Source organism: Panthera uncia, chromosome A2 (assembly GCF_023721935.1).
Source record: "Panthera uncia isolate 11264 chromosome A2, Puncia_PCG_1.0, whole genome shotgun sequence".
NCBI classification, from domain to species: Eukaryota; Metazoa; Chordata; class Mammalia; order Carnivora; family Felidae; genus Panthera; species Panthera uncia.
Window position 1 is genome coordinate 23,959,808 of NC_064816.1, and position 17,227 is coordinate 23,977,034.

The following is a 17,227-nucleotide window of genomic DNA, read 5'->3' on the forward strand; positions in this document are numbered from 1 at the left end:
TTGCCATTTTAAAGCATCTTCGAGTGACCTGCAAAGGCCATTTATTTATTAGAACACTTAATTTATTGGACTCATCTATTTATTTAGACATTATTGCCTTTTATGGAAAATAATGTGAGTGACTGCACCTCCTACTTATTCAGTTCAAAATATGTCTGCTGAATGGCTATTAGGTAGAAGGCATGGAAAATCAGTACCACTTCTCCCAAGGCCTCGTGTTGACCTGTCACACATCTTATCATTTCCATATGACTGGGATTGTCAGTAAACCTAGAACACACCAGTTTTCATGTCTTCTAACAGCTTCTAAGAGTCTAGGAGATTTGTAGGGTCTTTCTAACTTTTACATTTATTATAATACTATGTGATAATATCTGTAGGAAACTTGTCCCAGGTTCTAGAATCTGCCAAGATTCAGGAAAAAATGCCAGGCAAATTAGAAAGGAATTTGGCCATAGCATATCCCTAAGCATAAAGCTAGATTTCTATAAAAGTCTCTTTATTATAACAAAACATGTTATGAGATGATTAAAAGAGGGGGGGTGTGGAGTCTTTTGTAGCCACACCAAGAGAAAAGAGGTTGGATCATTCATTATATGAGACTTAAGTGACCTTCATGAGAAGACAAGGTCATTGATGCCAATCAAGACAAAAATCAAATCACAACTCATAAATAATCTTTTCATATAAGAGAGTTTAGTGGTTTTTTACTTTAAAAACTTCTAGAGACATGTTTTCCTGAAAAATAAATATAGTATAATGTAGTTGAAGAAATATGTATGATGAGGTATAATTGTAGAAATGACTAAAGTCTTACCTTAAATCACTACATCTCCCTGGGCTTCTACTGTTCATTTTCAAAGTGAGAGGACAGAACTAGATGGTGGCTAAGGTTCTTTCAATTCTAAAAGTCAATGATTCTAATAATTCCCACAAAATTAAAAACATTCAAATAACAAAAACCTTACTGCTACTAAGAGTTTCATTGACTTCACCTGTCAATAATAAAACATTCAGTGAGTAAAGTAAAACCCAGAAGAACATCATCTTTTTGTCCTGTTACCATGGTATCCTAGTAAACTGGTCCAACTCCATCAATCTGATGGTCTAAAGACTGGAACAAACACCATATGGTGAAATAAAGATGTCCAAGTACATTAATTAGACACCAGCTCAGGATCATTCCATCATGGCTATTTGCATCACAGAAAACTCTGCAATAATTAGAGATGCCTGGATGGCTCAGTCAGTTAAGCAACAGACTCTGGATTTCAGCTCAGGTCATGATCTCATGGTTCGTGAGATCAAGCCCCAAGTCAGGCTCTGTGCTGTCAGTTCAGAGCTTGCTTGGGATTCTCTCTCTGCCCCTCCCCTGCTTGTGCCCTCTCTCTGTTTCTCTGAAAATAAATAAATAAAAACATTTAAAAATAACTGGAAGAGCATTGTTTATACTGGAAGAACATTTAACTAAATGCTGTCATACGAGAACCCAATAATCCATGTTCAACAAAGTTCCAAATATTCACAATGGTTTCAGAGGACTTGATCTCAAACTTTTTTTTTTTTTAACAAATGAGGAAACTGAGGCCCAGAGAGGAGATTCAACTTGCCCAAGGTTGCACTGCTAGTTATAGGCAGAGCCAGGATCATGACCCGGTTCTTAATTATTAGCACAGAAGCCTTCTCATCTCATAACAATGGCTTCTGTGGTTTCCACAGAGGAGAAGACCAGGGCCCAAAGCTGGATGGATCCACCATGCACAATGACCAGACTCCAAGGAAGTACAGATGATGGATGGACACAGGGATCCCAGGAGGGCCTGAATATCCACCCCCAGCCCTTTGATAATAAGTGCATTGGAGGCCCATGTTGGCTTCCCAGTTGTGTCACTGCGGAGACAAAGAAGCCATGCAAAGAAAGCTGCTGAAATTAAGCACCGAGGACACAGCCTGAAAAATTCAAGAAAGTTCTTTGCCTCTCTCATCACCAGCACTCGACTAACATGTCATTAAATATCTTTTGCAAACTTCTGCTTTTAAAGAAAAATAGAAGGCTCACATTTGGTGGGTGCCTAGTATGTCCCAGGAAGTGTGCTTGGTAGTCTCACTTTTGTTGTTTTATTTGATCCCCACAACAATCCTGTTAGGTGACGTCTTTTCATCCCTATTTTCCAGATGAGAAAACAGAGGCAAGGAAAGGTGTCACATAAATGGTAAGTGTAGAATCTGGAGTCAAACGAAGATCTGTTAAATCCAAAGTCACTCACTCTGCCAGCTGCTGGAGACTTCTCCCAGCCTTTGGGCACCGGCTGCCTGACCAACTCACTAACTTCCCTGTAAGGGAGACAAACATCTGACCATCTTCTGGAACCAGCCTCTAAAACAGCACGGTGGCATTTATCTAGACTCTACTCAGATGCACTGATTTCATACTTCATTTCATGAGAAAAACAAAAACAAAAACAAAACATGAGCAATGAAGAGCTTGGCTTGGGAGCCACGCAGCTTTCTCCAGTCAAGTGAAATGTCAAAAAGAGTTTTCCCCACTTCACAACTTCCATTGTCGGATCCTGGAAGCCCACTTATGGCGCACAGCATGTTGACAAACAGATTCAGAGCTGAGACGTGTTCTCACGGCAGAGGAAACAGGAAGCGCTGTACTTACGCTTATGTCGAGACTGCAAAGGCTAACGGCATCCTCATCCTGGGTGCTCTGCTTGCGTTTTCGCTGCAAAACAAACGATAGACAAGGTTCAAATGCAAACAGGGATTATGGCTTTGATTAAGGGAAGAAAAAAAGCAATCAATCGAATGGCACATGCAACCCTTGCCATTTCTACCGTGTTTCCCGAAAACCTTTAACCAACCTATGTAAATGAACAATTCTAAGAAAGCTTAAGAAATCATGGAGAAGCTTCAAACTCTAAGGTAATTGGCTTACATTATTCTGATTCCTGCTGCTACAATTTTTTTTTGTATTTCCTTTTTTCCTAAATGTCTTTATATATTAAGGCTTAGATATTTAGATATAAAGTTCAGATTCTGACTAACTTGGAAGAAGACGCTAGACCGGAAAGGAAATCTAATTCACTTGAAGATATTTCATTTCTAGAGGTGCTTTGTACGTGGGTAATTTAAATTTAAAGTTCTAAACTTAGTCCAGGATCCTGATATAATCACAGAACCAGAATGCTGGAACAAATCTTAGACATCATCTCCAATCTTCCTATTTTATAGCCATCAACACCAAGAAAAATCATTACTGGAACTGAAGAAAACTGTATTTGCAATGAACTTATGACCATCTGCCAGGTTAGATGTGGAAAATATATTTTCTTCTTTATAAAAAGAAAAGAAACTCCATCTACAAACCATAATAGAGCTCATCAGGGATACATTCACCTCACTTCTGCATTCCAGCTCAACCAACCAGGCAAGTATCACTTGAGTCCCTATGGTATGACTTTTTAAGTCTCCTGATCATAACTTGGCAGAAACTTACCAAAGGACCAGAATCACTGGCATGAAGTTCCCATGGAATCCAGAGACATGTTGGTCTTCAATCCCTAAAGAAGCCCACCTCTTCCTCCTCCTCTATCATACCCTGAGCAGGAAAGACAACAAGTGGAAAGCAACCAGAGCCATCCTTGTCTGTCTTACTACAATTGTCCTAGTATTTCTTCAAATCAGTTCAAGGAAGATTTGTTGAACATCTATCATGAGCCTGGCCCTGCTTTTGCTTCTGGGACTGCAAAGACCAGCAGCAGCAGAGAGTGAGTTCCTTAACTCATATTCTTTCAGGAGGGACAGACCCTGAAGGAATTAACTAGAATGTAGAAAAATCCAAACATCCTAGGAAGGTCACTTCACTTTTCTGAGTTACCCCTTCTCAACTCTTAAGGTGGGAGTGATGATATTAGCTTCTACTCTCAAAGGGAGAGGAGTAAATATGGTAACACATTTTAGAGCTTAGCAGAGTGCCTGGTACACAGTGGATGCTCAAAACATGGCTTAGAAGACTCTGCAAGCACAGTGAGGAATAATTAGTTTAGCGTCGGTGGGGGTTGGAGAGGTCTTCTCAGAGAAGAAGGTGTTTGCATAGGCCAAAGATATTGGGAGGGGACGAGGGCCTCTTGTTCCATAGCCAGCCGCCTAGATCTTTAGAACCCCACAGGTGCACATAGTTCTATCCAGAGAAATGGAGTTCTAGATCTTACATATTATTCCATCTGAGCAGTGGAATGATTTAGAGATGAAGGCCAGGAACCAGGATACCAAATCAGCCATCTGGGATGGTGCTCAAGAATCTGCATTAACAAACTCACCAGGTGATTTTTTAGGGGGTCAGATACTCTATTCAGGGGCTTTGAGGGGAGCCTTGAAAAAAAGGGGAGAGCCACGTGCCATTTTGAGAATGCTTCGTGTTGGTATAGGGACCTGACCCTTATGATTCATCATCTAGTTACAATTAAAAGCAGCACTGTGGTGTCAGTGAAGCCAATTCACTGCTTAATATTTACAAGGTGACTTTTTGAGGCAAGTACAGCAAAGGATAATTTCCATTCTAGGATAAATAAACTGAAGTCAGGGGAGATAAACAATTTGTTCAAAGTAACGTGGCTAGGGTGTAACACTCTGAATCCAGGATTCTAATTTCTGGGGCAAAACCCTTTACACATATCACTGAAAGCATGCTTGGCAAATAGGTTACAACTCATTTACTACCCGGAACGTCTGGTTGCCTCTGCCTGGAGCTGTATTGAGAAGCAGTACACAGCACAGCAAAATGGGACAATGCTGCAATCAATCAGTAACATGTGCTGGGGTGCAAGAGAGGGGACAGCTGCTACCCAGGATAGTCTGTGCCCTTCCTGAGTCTGGCTTCTCTTGCGTTGAGAGGCCACAGTGTTATACCTGGGCGTTTGGGAAATGCCATGAGGGGCAGAGGCTCTGGGATGTTGTCTATGAGATGAATAATGCCTACCAGGTAGGGTTGTTGCTAGGATCATAGATGATATGCATATGGAGGCAGGAACGAGACCTGCCACACAGTAGGCACACAATAAATAGCAGCTCCTGTCACATGTTACCCAAACTGCAAGCCACACAGATATATGCTGCTACCCAATATTGTCAAGTTATAGAATTTCATGGTGCTACAATTCCAGTCTTAGAGCTCAACAATTTTGTCAATGCAACATGTTAATGGTAGCCTGTTATCTCAAGAAGCCCATCCTGGTGAAGGAGAGGGGATAATAAGACGGGGTTTTTTTTAATGTTTATTTTTGAGAGAGAAATAGAGAGAGTGTGCTTATGAGCCAGGGCTGGGGAGAGAGAGAGGGGGAAAGAGAGAATCCCAAGCAGGCTCTGTGCTATCAGTGCAGAGCCCAACTCAGGGATTGAACCCACAAACCGTGAGATCATGACCTGAGCCAAAATCAAGAGTCAGATGCTTACCCAACTGAGCCACCCAGGCATTCCAAGAGTTTTTTCCCTCAGAGGCACATAGCTCTCTCCAGACCAACTCAACAATTACCCAGGGCTGGAACCCAGTCTCCAGAGCACCCCTAACCTCCGACACTTCATGTGCTCCAAGTGTCAAATCCAGAAGATAAACATCCTCTAGTAGCCTTTTTAATTAAGCCATGGCCACTTAATCGGGGATAGAGTGATCTCCTTAAGACCACACATTTATAAAATGAAAGCTGAAGGGTTATCAAAATGGATTTTCTTTTCGATTTCTATTACAGGGGGTGGTGACTGACCACTGCCAGCAACCAAGAAGGAGCCTGATGGTTAAGTTCTGGGCCTGAAGCAAAAACTTCACCAGTGTCGTTTAGCCATCTGTTCACTTGTTTTGTGTTTACTGAGCACTTCTGATGTGCAAAGCCCTGCGGCGGATCTGGGGATACAGCAGTGAATGAGCTAGGCAAGCTCCATGCTCACTAACTGGGAGTAAAAAGAAAACAAAATAATTACAGATTGTGATCTCCGTTGTGAATGAGTCAGATGAAGTGCTGAGACAGACTAGAAAGGGAGACACAGTTTAGAACGATAATTTACTTTTTTAATTTTTTTATGAATATAATTTATTATCAAATTGGCTTCCATACAACACCCACTGCTCATTCCAACAAGTGCCCTCCTCAATGCCCATCACCCATTTTCCCTCTCCCCCACCTCCCCATCCACCGTTAGTTTGTTTTCTGTATTTAATAGTCTCTTGTGGTTTGCCTCCCTCCCTCCCTATTTGTATCTATTTTTTTTCCTCCTTCCCTTCCCCCATTTAATTTAATCTTTTGTTTTCTGGTTTTTGGCTGACCTTCTCATGAGCCATAAGCCCATGAAGGCAGGACTTGGTCTGTCAAGGTCACGTTCCAGAACCTGCTGCAGTACCTGATGCATGGCCCTCACACCCTACGATAGCACTTGATTGTTTTGCAGATGCCCTCAGTCCTGCACCCTTTGAGAAGCTTGTTATCTTCACCAATTACCCAACTCCAACGGGGGCACAGCGGGAGAGAGAGGGGACCAAATGGGCACCCACTCCACCAGACCAGCCAGCCTGATTGGCCCACGCGATGAAAGGTGTGCAGGTGACACAGCCCCATGCATGGGTTGCATACCACAACCTAGGAGCTTCTAAATTCCACCCAGGAATTTCTAAACTATTGGAGAGCTGAGCTCATGTCAACGATCTGAAGAACAGTTCATGGGAAATTTAAATCCTGGAGACACAGACAAATGTGTATCTCAGAAAGCAGAGGGTGTTATCTCCATTTTACAGAGGAGGAGATGGAGGTTCAGAGAGGGGCAGGGATTTGCCCAAAGTTCTATAATTAGCAAGAGGCAGAGCCTGGATTCATCAGGCTCCAGGCTATGTGTTTCCCCACTACACTGTCCTGTCCCAGAGTCTGGAAGGGCACATCGTACAGAGATGGAGTAAGAAAGTGTTGCACATGAGGAGTTGGGGAGGAAACACCTTTATAACTTATTCTATTAAAGGACTGGCCTTGAAGACAGTACACCTAGATAACATTTTGTGGTCCTTTATAGTTTTAGAAGCTATCACTGCCTGCCACCAGGTAGGCTAGGGCTGAGTCAAGCCACCATTTTACTTTCCCTGTGCATCAGAAACAAAGGGCAGCTTACCTGTGGGGGAGGGGAGGTTCCTAGGCTGGAAGGACACTGAGCAAACTGTCTGCATTTACACACTTGGCCCTGCATGTTCTCATCAGCCAATTGGAGGAGCCATGGACCCACCCTGTTATTCTTGTTCAATTTACTGAAGCGAATGCAGAGTCTACTTCCCTTTCAACCATGAAAACAGAGCGCCTTGGGTGCTATAGTTTGCGCTGATTTGCGTACATAACTTTAAACCCCAGTGCCCTGTGCAGTAGGTCAATGAATAATTTCTGAATGAGTGACTAAACGAAAGAATGAATAAAGGAGGCCAGTGTTTTTGAGGTGACGCCCTTCCCTTCCGCTAACCACCTGGCTGCCAAAATTAAATCAAAACCTCAAAAGCAAAGATCACTGAAAGCTGACATTCTTCAACCTCAGATTTCCTTGGAGACACAAAACCTGCAAGTTTAAGCTACAACTCTTGCTTTCCAAATAAGAAAGGTTTTTTTTCCCTTACCAATGGAGGCATTTATTTTTCTTAAAATACATAGAGATGTTAAATCATGGCTGTTCAAACATTGGTCTAAGTGGGATATGGGTGACTTCCACTCCCCCTATGAGAAGGAATGTCAGATCTGTTCAAGGGTGAGGGACTCCCATGACCAGGGCATCTATCCAGGCACTGCCCTCAGCAATGGCACAGGGATTCATTCTTTAGGAGCAAGGAATCAAAGTATAAGAATACCTCAACTGAAGGGGAACAGCCAGCTTGAACCAAATCATAAGTGAACTTAATGGGCACTTGAACCCTTTGAACACCTAGGCACCTATCTAGGGCAGGCAGGAAAGGCAATTACAGAGGGGAATTTATAAGAACAAAGGGGCTGAATATACTATCTGGTTCCTTAGACCTGCAGGTTACATATTTGATGAGATACTTTCTAGAGATGCTTGGGTGCTAGAAAAACTCTCTCATGTTTCTCGAATCAAAAGAAACAAACAGGGGCGCCTGGGTGGCTCAGTCAGTTAAGCGTCCGACTTCGGCTCAGGTCATGATCTCGCGGTCCGTGAGTTCGAGCCCCGTGTTGGGCTCTGTGCTGACAGCCCAGAGCCTGGAGCCTGTTTCAGATTCTGTGTCTCCCTCTCTCTCTGACCCTCCCCCATTCATGCTCTGTCTCTCTCTGTCTCAAAAATAAATAAACGTTAAAAAAAATTAAAAAAAAAAAAGAAACAAATACAAAGCCCCTTTGTTAATTTGCAACAGAGCAAAGCAAACCTCATATATTCAGATATAAGGTCTGATGGAGATAGGGGTATGTTTGGATGGATCTGAGTGGACTCTGTTTGAGACTCACTACTGGTAACACCATCCTGCTATCTCAACCATAAGTCTTCACCTGTGCTCCTTCCAACCCACTTTCACGAAGCATCTTTGTTCTCCAGGCCACTCAATGGCTCTCTCCTTTAGGCATGGCTACCTTCTAATAGAACAAGGTAGACCACTAAATCTCATGAGTAAATGGTCCATAAACAACTAGTTTTTCTCTGGTGTCCTGGGTAAGGCTCTCTATGGAGAGCACTGACCCTATCCCTGACTGATCAATGTTCAGAAGAACTGGGCCAAGCCTTAATGTCTTATCCTTATTGGGCTCAGCTCCCATTCTCTCTAGACTCAAATCTTGAGATCTTTGAGGTTTGGAATCTCAGAATCCAAGGAGAATCCAGGTGCTTTCTAATGTTTATTTATTTTTGAGACAGAGAGAGACAGAGCATGAACGGGGGAGGGTCAGAGAGAGGGAGACACAGAATCTAAAGCAGGCTCCAGGCTCTGAGCTTTCAGCAGAGAGCCCGACACGGGGCTCGAACTCATGGACCACGAGATCACGACCTGAGCCGAAGTCGGACGCTTAACCGACTGAGCCACCCAGGCGCCTCTCCAGGTGCTTTCTAATACACAAGCGGAAGGAAGTGAAAGCTGAAAGTGGGCACCTGCTATGAGCCAAGCAGTGTGCTCACAATTTAAAGGACTGTTCCATTTAAGCTACTCTTTAACCCAGTTTAAATAAGAATTGCTGTGTTCATTTTACAGTGAGGGACACTCATGCTCACTCAAGGTCACAAAATTAGTAAATACTAGAGAGGGATTTCTCTCTAGGCCAGCCTAATTCTCAAACCACTGATCTTTCTGCCTTACAATGCTATTTCTCTTTTTATATTGTTTAAAAACAATATGGGGTGCCTGGGTGGCTCAGTCAGTTAAGCATCCAACTTCTGCTCAGGTCATGATCTCATGGTTCATGAGTTTGAGCCCCGCATCAGGCTCTGTGCTGACAGCTCAGAGCCTGGAGCCTGCTTCAGATTCTGTGACTCTCTCTCTCTCTCTCTCTCTGCCCCCTCCCCCACTTGTACTCTGTCTCTCTCAAAAATAAACATTAAAAATTTAAAAAAACCCAACATGTACCTTATTTGAATATATTAAAAATATAAAATATATTTAAACACATTTAAAATAATGCCTTTTAAAAACAATATAAAAGGCTCACAAGGTATTTCCCTACATACCTGAAGGAAATTAAGAGCTTAAATGACACAGACCTGAGTTCAAAATCCAGCTCCACTATTTGCTATTTGGTGTGATAAACTTACTTCTTTATCCCTTCATTCGCTCAACAATTATTCACTGAGGACCTACAATGGGCCGGGGGCAGTTTCTAGATGTGGGGATCTGTGTCTATAAAACACTTCCATAAGCTTTGATTTCTCCATCATGGGGTTATTTCGAAGATTAAAGGAAATAAAATATTTAGAACAGGGCCCGGCAAATAGCAAAAGATTAAAAAATGGTCATTATTCTTGTTACTGTGGCACTTTCCATTACCACTGTTGTCGCCGCTGTTCTGTTGTTATCTGACATCGTGAGGTGGGCAGGGTGGGTACCAGAGATGGGGATCCTACAGGATGGGGGGAACCTGGCTAGGACGCAGCCTGACCATCCTGGAACTACCCACAGCACACAGGGGTCTAAATGGACGCTCTCCAGATACCTTCAGTCACGTTTCCAGTGTGTTGTCCTTACTCCTCTCACAGAGACAGGGCAAATGCAAGGCCTGACTTCATTTTAAATGGCTGAGATTGAATTGATTAGTGTCGGAACAGCCCTGTTATTTAATCACAGGGCTTTTCTATTTAATAACCAAGTGAGCAGAGCAGCAAAAACACACTGATGGAAGGAGCGCAGCTCCCAACCTGACAGCAAATGGCCCCCGATTAGTCGTTTGTAATTATTAAATTCAAACCAGATCTCAAACCTTTTTTGATTTATCTCTTTGCTGGCAAACAGCTATGGTGGTTTCAGAGGCTTTAATGCCTCCCTTTCATCTGCGCCTTCTTTGGGGAGAGATTAGCAAAAGGATTTTGTGTTCTTGTACTTGCCCTTAGCTGGAGCTTGACTTGCTAAACTCACGTTTGGGCAGGGAACGGATCCACATTCTGTTTTGCTCCTGTCTGAAGCTGCAGGCGTGAGCGAGAGAGGGACCCCTCCTTCATTTTTAATACACTCCTGGGAGTTCCTCCTATTTTTAAAACACCCTTCTCCAACATCCAGCAACCTCATCCTGTTTTCTAGACTCTTCAATGTGCTCATGGGGTAGCAAACCTGGAAATCCTGGTGTTCTCTGAGCTACTAGTGAAGAAACCATAACTAACATGAAATGTAATTTTATGTTCAGATGCCATTAACTATAGTTTGAAAATGCTAAGTTGGCACTGAAGTCAGACTTGGTGGCTTCACACCCAAGTTATGACTTGTATTTGTTGTAGAACTTTAAGCACATCATTTCACCTATTCAAACCTCAGTTTCCTCATCTATAAAATGGGAATACAAAAGTTATCGTGAGAGTTAACTAGATCATTGTGGGTAAAGGGCTTAGCACAATGCCTGGCACACAGTAGCTACTCAACTATCAGCGAAATAGTAGCAGAAGCAACTATAGCAGTAACAGCAAGTGAGAGCATGTGCCAGAGGAAACAAACCATAGAGAAAATACTTAAAATGTATAAAAGTCTACCCACTAACCTGACTTTGGAAAACTAGGAAAAGCCCTTATTGTTGATTTTGGCCATGGAACACCTGGCCTTTAGGCTGTTTGGAAGCAGAGATGAAATCGTCCTGGCCAAGGAAAGGTCCTTCTCTCCCACGGGAAGGAAATCACGTCCAACCGGACAAACGGGAGGAGGGGAGAGCCCTGCTAACCAACTGGCAGCCAGAGTCACTGTCATTCCTCAAACATAGACCACCTTTCCCTCCAAAAACTCAAGGCCAGGGGAGCAGGAAAGAAGACAGGAAACGTGGTCTATTCAGGGTAGAGAGCTGGTGAGTATATTTTCCAGAGAGATTACCTAGAAAAACTTCATTATGGGCATCAATTTAACTTGGGAGAAGGGGGTGTTATTCACAAAGATTTTCAACAATAGGATGTGACAGGAAGCACAAAATTGAATTAACCAGAGTGCTTTTTTCTTGGCCTTCTAATAATTACTATAATTATTTTGTGTATATTTTTACTGGCTCTCAGGTGCACTGACTCGGACTAATCACGGTCCTTCGTTCATAACACATTACAATCGCTGATGCTTCCCTGGCCCTCTTTTATGTGTTCATTCATTTACTTTTAACAGCATAGTGAACTCTCATTTATTAAAATTCTTTGCATATGCAACGGTTTGAAGCCCTTATCAACAAAAAAGTTATTTGTATGGTTTAGGGAATGTCTAAACAATTGCTTAATTTCTAGATAATTACTCTATGTAACCAATCAACTTCGATAATCCAACTGCACAATTCAGAGTCAAACGTGTTTGTGGTCCACAGTAATACTGGGAACGTGATTTTACAAGGAGAGTTCTCAGATCTTTACTCATTTTGTGTTCCTGCCTTTTCCTATCTAGAAAGATCCCGGTGCTGGTGATGCCTTATCAGCCACAGCACCCCATGCATTCCTAAGTAGGTCCTTAAATGCTAACAGGCAGGCATTTAACCATAGGGAGAGCAAGGTTTCCTTTGGTTCCCTGGTGTCTGGACCATCTACTCCTGGAGGCACCTTGCCACACAAAGCAGAGGTGAATACTGGCTGCACCTGCTGAGATGCATTGTAAATCCGGACAACTCATCAAGACAGTCCTTTAAATAGAGAAAAGGTTCCCTGGCAGAACCATTAGGTACTGGCTATCAGATTAGAACTCACAACTTGAGTTGCTGAAGTTTAGGGTTTTTTATGGCATATTCTGGCCGCTCTTCCTTTTCATTCCTCCTTCCCTTTGCTGGGTTTATAATGACAACCGTCTATTAAGAATCCACTGCAGGACACCTGGGTGGCTCAATCGGTTAAGTGTCCAACTTCAGCTCAGGTCCTGATCTTGCGGTTTGTGAGTCTGGGTCCTGTGTTGGACTCTGTGCTGACAGCTCAGAGCCTGGAGCCTGCTTCAGATTCTGTGTCTCCCTCTCTCTCTGCTCCTCCCCCACTCATGCTCTGTCTCTGTGTCTCAAAAATAAATAAAAACATTAAAAAATTTTTAAAAAAGGATCCACTGCATGCTGGGTACTTTCCACATGTGACATCCAATCTTTACAGCTGTATACACACACAAAAATAATTACACCTGAGGAAACTGAGACTTAAAGAGTTTAAATGGCTCATTGAGGGTGCTCTGTAAGTGCACAAAACAAAAAAATTTTATGTCAGATCTGGCTGTGTAGCCAGTCCTGCTGGTCCACATCCCTAGGCAACCACTATTCCCTTACGTAACTGGACTTTCTACTGGCCAGAAATGCTAGGGATTTAATGCCATCAGGAGCAGCCCTCAACCTGTGATCAGGAGTTAGTAGGCAAATAGCCCAGCTTCCTACAGTTTGTGGGGACAACTCTGAGATATGGTCTCAATCTTGACCGTACACTGGAACCACCAAGGGAGTTTAAAAAACTCTCATGCCTGGCTCCCATTATCCAGGGATTCTGAACATCAGGAGTTTCAAAAGCTCCCCAGGTGATTCTAATGTGCAGCAAAGTTTGAGAACCACTGTCCTATGTAGTGTCCCAGCAGTCCCCAGCAGGATTGAAACCCAGCTGCCCACAGAGCTAACCTGTTCATGATTACGTCCTGTATCACCTTCCTTCCCTTCCCTGTCTCTTCCCTGTTTTGTCAGCAGTGCTTCTGGGGATTATTTCCCAAATAAACCACTTGCACTTGTATTTGGGTCTGTTTCTGTGGGACTGAGCCAAAGATAAGCTGAATATAGCCCAGTGCCTCTAGCATTGGAAGTGTACTAGGAGGCAGGTGAAGCCACAGAATAAACACAGTCCATCAACTTGACTTTGCAGGAAGCCATGCCAGCCATTATTTGTATGCTTCAACAAGAACGGAATGTCAATTTACATGAGATTTTAAAGATAAGTCTGGGAAGAAATTTAAAATCAAGTGACCTTCACATTGATCTTCCCTTGTACAAGACACACAAAGGGCTGAGTCTGCTTCCTCTCTGATCAGAGGTTGGGAAGTGTCCAGAAGTCAGAGAGAGTCACAGCTCCTCCTTCTCCTGACTTCATGGTCCACCCACAGTTCTCCTCTGGCAAAAGGTCCTGGCAAGACTCTATCAGGGAGCTGCCTTCATTTGATTACAAATTAGAGACCAAACTGCTTTAAGTATAAGCCCTTACTGCTAACAAGGACAACCCCAATGTTACTTTTTTTTTGTATCTCTATTCACCAGGTGAAGTTCGTTCTTGCATGGAGAGATTAGACCTGCAGATTTTCAATTAAGGTGAGAAACAACAACACAAATAGGCATTTAATTACAGTCTTAGAATGGAAGCCTGGTTTGATTCTTGGTCTCCATGATTGGTGGGAACACTGGAGACTTATAATCAGGAGCCTTAGAAGTGTGGAGGCAGGTGTCAACAAAATCATTTAACCTGTCCTTATATACTGCAGGCAAAAGTGTGAGCTTATATAAGTGAACTTTCTGGAAGATGCTCTGATAATACCAATAAAATGACTAATAGGAACAACCGTGGGGAAACCATGGATATACTTTGACCAAGACCTGTGCAGAAGGGTGTTTACTGTAGCACTGTTTATAATAGCAAGACACTGGAAACAAAATGTCCACCAAAACAGACTGGCTAAGTAAAACTAGTCTATCCATATAATGAGACATACCATGCTATTAGAAAGAATAGTGTAGAGCCACCCAGTGTATGGAAAGACCTCCAGGATATATTGAGTTACCAAAATAATAATAATAGAATAATAATAATAAACAGTGTGCACAGCCTGTTTCCTGCTATGTCAAATTCTTAAAATTAAAGGAGAAAAAGTACAAAGGCGCCTGGGTTGCTCAGTCAGTTAAGCGTCCAACTCTTGATTTCGGCTCAAGTCATGATCTCACAGTTCATGGGATAAAGCTGCACATCAGGCTCTGTGCTGACCCTGTGGGGCCTGCTTGGGATTCTCTCTCTCTCCCTCTCTCTCTGTCCTTCCCCCACTCATGCTCACTCTCTCTCTCAAAATAAATAAACATTAAAAAAAGAAAACAGAAAAAGTACATACTCTCATATACATACATACACCCTGATATATGTATTAAGTTTTTCCTGTAAGGAAGCACATGAAACTGGGGACAAGCCTAGGGTAGGAAGAAGACTATCGCTTTTTATTTGGTGCTTTCTTGTACTTATGTACCCTAAGCATGTATATATGTCATTTTATTAATGCCATTATAGATTATGTGGGTACTGGAACAACTGTCCTTTTGTTTGGTGGTGGCTATTTCCTTTATGTGTCTCTGTGCTAAAAAGAAAGATGATACATCTAAAACCATTTTTTTAAAAAACAGATACATGTAGGTAGGTTGGACTTGGAGGCATCAGAACAAATTCATGGTTATACACACACATTTGTGTTTTTCCCTACCTCTATCTACTGAGAGGTATAAAAGCAGTGGCACCCTAGGAGCTATAAACACACCCAGGGCCCAGATCTTATTTTTAAACTGCCATTATCCACTAAAAGGACCCAGGGCTCCTTGGAGAAAAGGCTAATTCCAGGGCTAGGGCAGGGAAAATACAAGATGATCCTGGTAATCTTTTTGTATAAAGAAGTAATGAGGGGTGCCTGGGTGGCTCAGTCTGTTAAGCGTCTGACTCTTGATTTCAGCTCAGGTCATGATCTCATGGTTCGTGGTTTTGAGCCCCACATCAGGCTCTGCACTGACTGTGTGGAGCCTGCTTGGGATTCTCTCTCTCCCTCTCTCTGTGCCCCTCTTCTGCTCACTCTCTCTCTGTGTCTCAAAATAAATGAACTTAAAAAAAATAAAAGAAGAGGGGCACCTGGGTGGCTCAGTCTGTTAAGTGTCCGACTTCAGCTCAGGTCATGATCTTGTGGTCCATGGGTTCAAGCTCCACATTTGGCTCTGTGCTGACAGCTCAGAGCTTGGAGCCTGCTTCAGATTCTGTGTCTCCCTCTCTCTGCTCCTCCCCTGCTCGCACTCTGTCTCTCTTTCTCTCTCTCAAACATAAAAATAAACATTAAGAAAATTAAAAAAAATAAAAGAAGAAGAAAATGTATAGTTTTTAAAAAATAATTAAAAAAAAAAGAAGTAATGAAATGTTCTAAGAACAAGGGATAGAATCACCAGCTTATAGGGCTCTCCCCAGCCACATCTGAGACAATGAGTATCAAATGAATGATAGTTAGCAATGGGCCAGAACTCACCGAAAAAACTAGGAATCCATGAACCCCTGCTGACATAAACAATTGAATGAACAAATGGCGGAGAAGGGAAATCTTTTCTGTTAGAACACTAACAAATAAACAGAGATGGGATGATGGAGTTTAGCATCAATAGATGCTAAAACTAAGTAGGTTAACATTTCATGACAAATAGGACTGCCATAGTTTTGATTTACTTGTTACTTAAAAAGGGAAAGACCATAACTTTACAATGGAGAAACTTACAAGATGCCACCTGAACTAAGTAATCAAAGCTAATGTCACCAATACTGATATAAAAACTGATATCCTGAATCCTCTGATATGACACACTGAGAAAAACACCGTATCAGTCCTGTAAATATTCCTATGAAAAATGCACAGCCTAGGGGCGCCTGGGTGGCGCAGTCGGTTAAGCGTCCGACTTCAGCCAGGTCACGATCTCGCGGTCCGTGAGTTCGAGCCCCGCGTCAGGCTCTGGGCTGATGGCTCGGAGCCTGGAGCCTGTTTCCGATTCTGTGTCTCCCTCTCTCTCTGCCCCTCCCCCGTTCATGCTCTGTCTCTCTCTGTCCCAAAAATAAATTAAAAACGTTGAAAAAAAAATTAAAAAAAAAGAAAAATGCACAGCCTAAAAAAAGTATTCTCCCATCACTCTAGATATTTTTTAAATGTGTAATCTGAATCTAAACACATGAAGAAATATTTAATAAACCCACATTGAGGGAAACCATACAACATAAGTGGCCTCTACTCTTTAAAACTCTCAAAATCAAGAAATACCAAGAAATCCCGGGGAACTGTTCTAGATTAAAGGAAGCTAAAGAATACATGACAATAAATGCAATGCATGACCCTAAACTGGATTCCAGACCAGGAAAAAAATAGCTATAAAACACTGTAACAGTTGGCAAATTTTAAAAACGAATAAATGATGGGAATGCAAGCTGGTGCAGCCACTCTGGAAAACAGCATGGAGGTGCCTCAAAAAACTAAAAATAGAACTACCCTATGACCCAGCAATTGCACTACTAGGCATTTATCCAAGGGATACAGGTGTGCTGTTTCGAAGGGACATATGCACCCCCATCTTTATAGCAGTACTATCAACAATAGCCAAAGTATGGAAAGAGCCCAAATGTCCATCGAGGGATGAATGGATAAAGAAGATGTGGTATATATGTACACACACACACACACACACACACACACACACACACACACAATGGAGTATTACTCGGCAATCAAAAAGAATGAAATCTTGCCATTTGCAACTATGTGGATGGAACTGGAGGGTATTATGCTGAGTGAAATTAGTCAGTCAGAGAAAGACAAAAA

General features: G+C 42.4%; 1 protein-coding gene across 4 annotated transcripts in view; it reads right to left on the reverse strand.

Annotated features, from left to right (window-relative positions):
• Positions 1 to 17,227, reverse strand: part of ARHGEF3 (Rho guanine nucleotide exchange factor 3) — a 306,479-nt gene that overhangs the window by 141,353 nt on the left and 147,899 nt on the right. For all 4 annotated transcript variants that reach the window (XM_049640756.1, XM_049640760.1, XM_049640757.1 and 1 more), the window contains one exon: positions 2,666 to 2,728. In XM_049640756.1, coding sequence (XP_049496713.1) covers positions 2,666 to 2,728 — 63 coding nt within the window. The remainder of the gene's footprint in view (positions 1 to 2,665; positions 2,729 to 17,227) is intronic.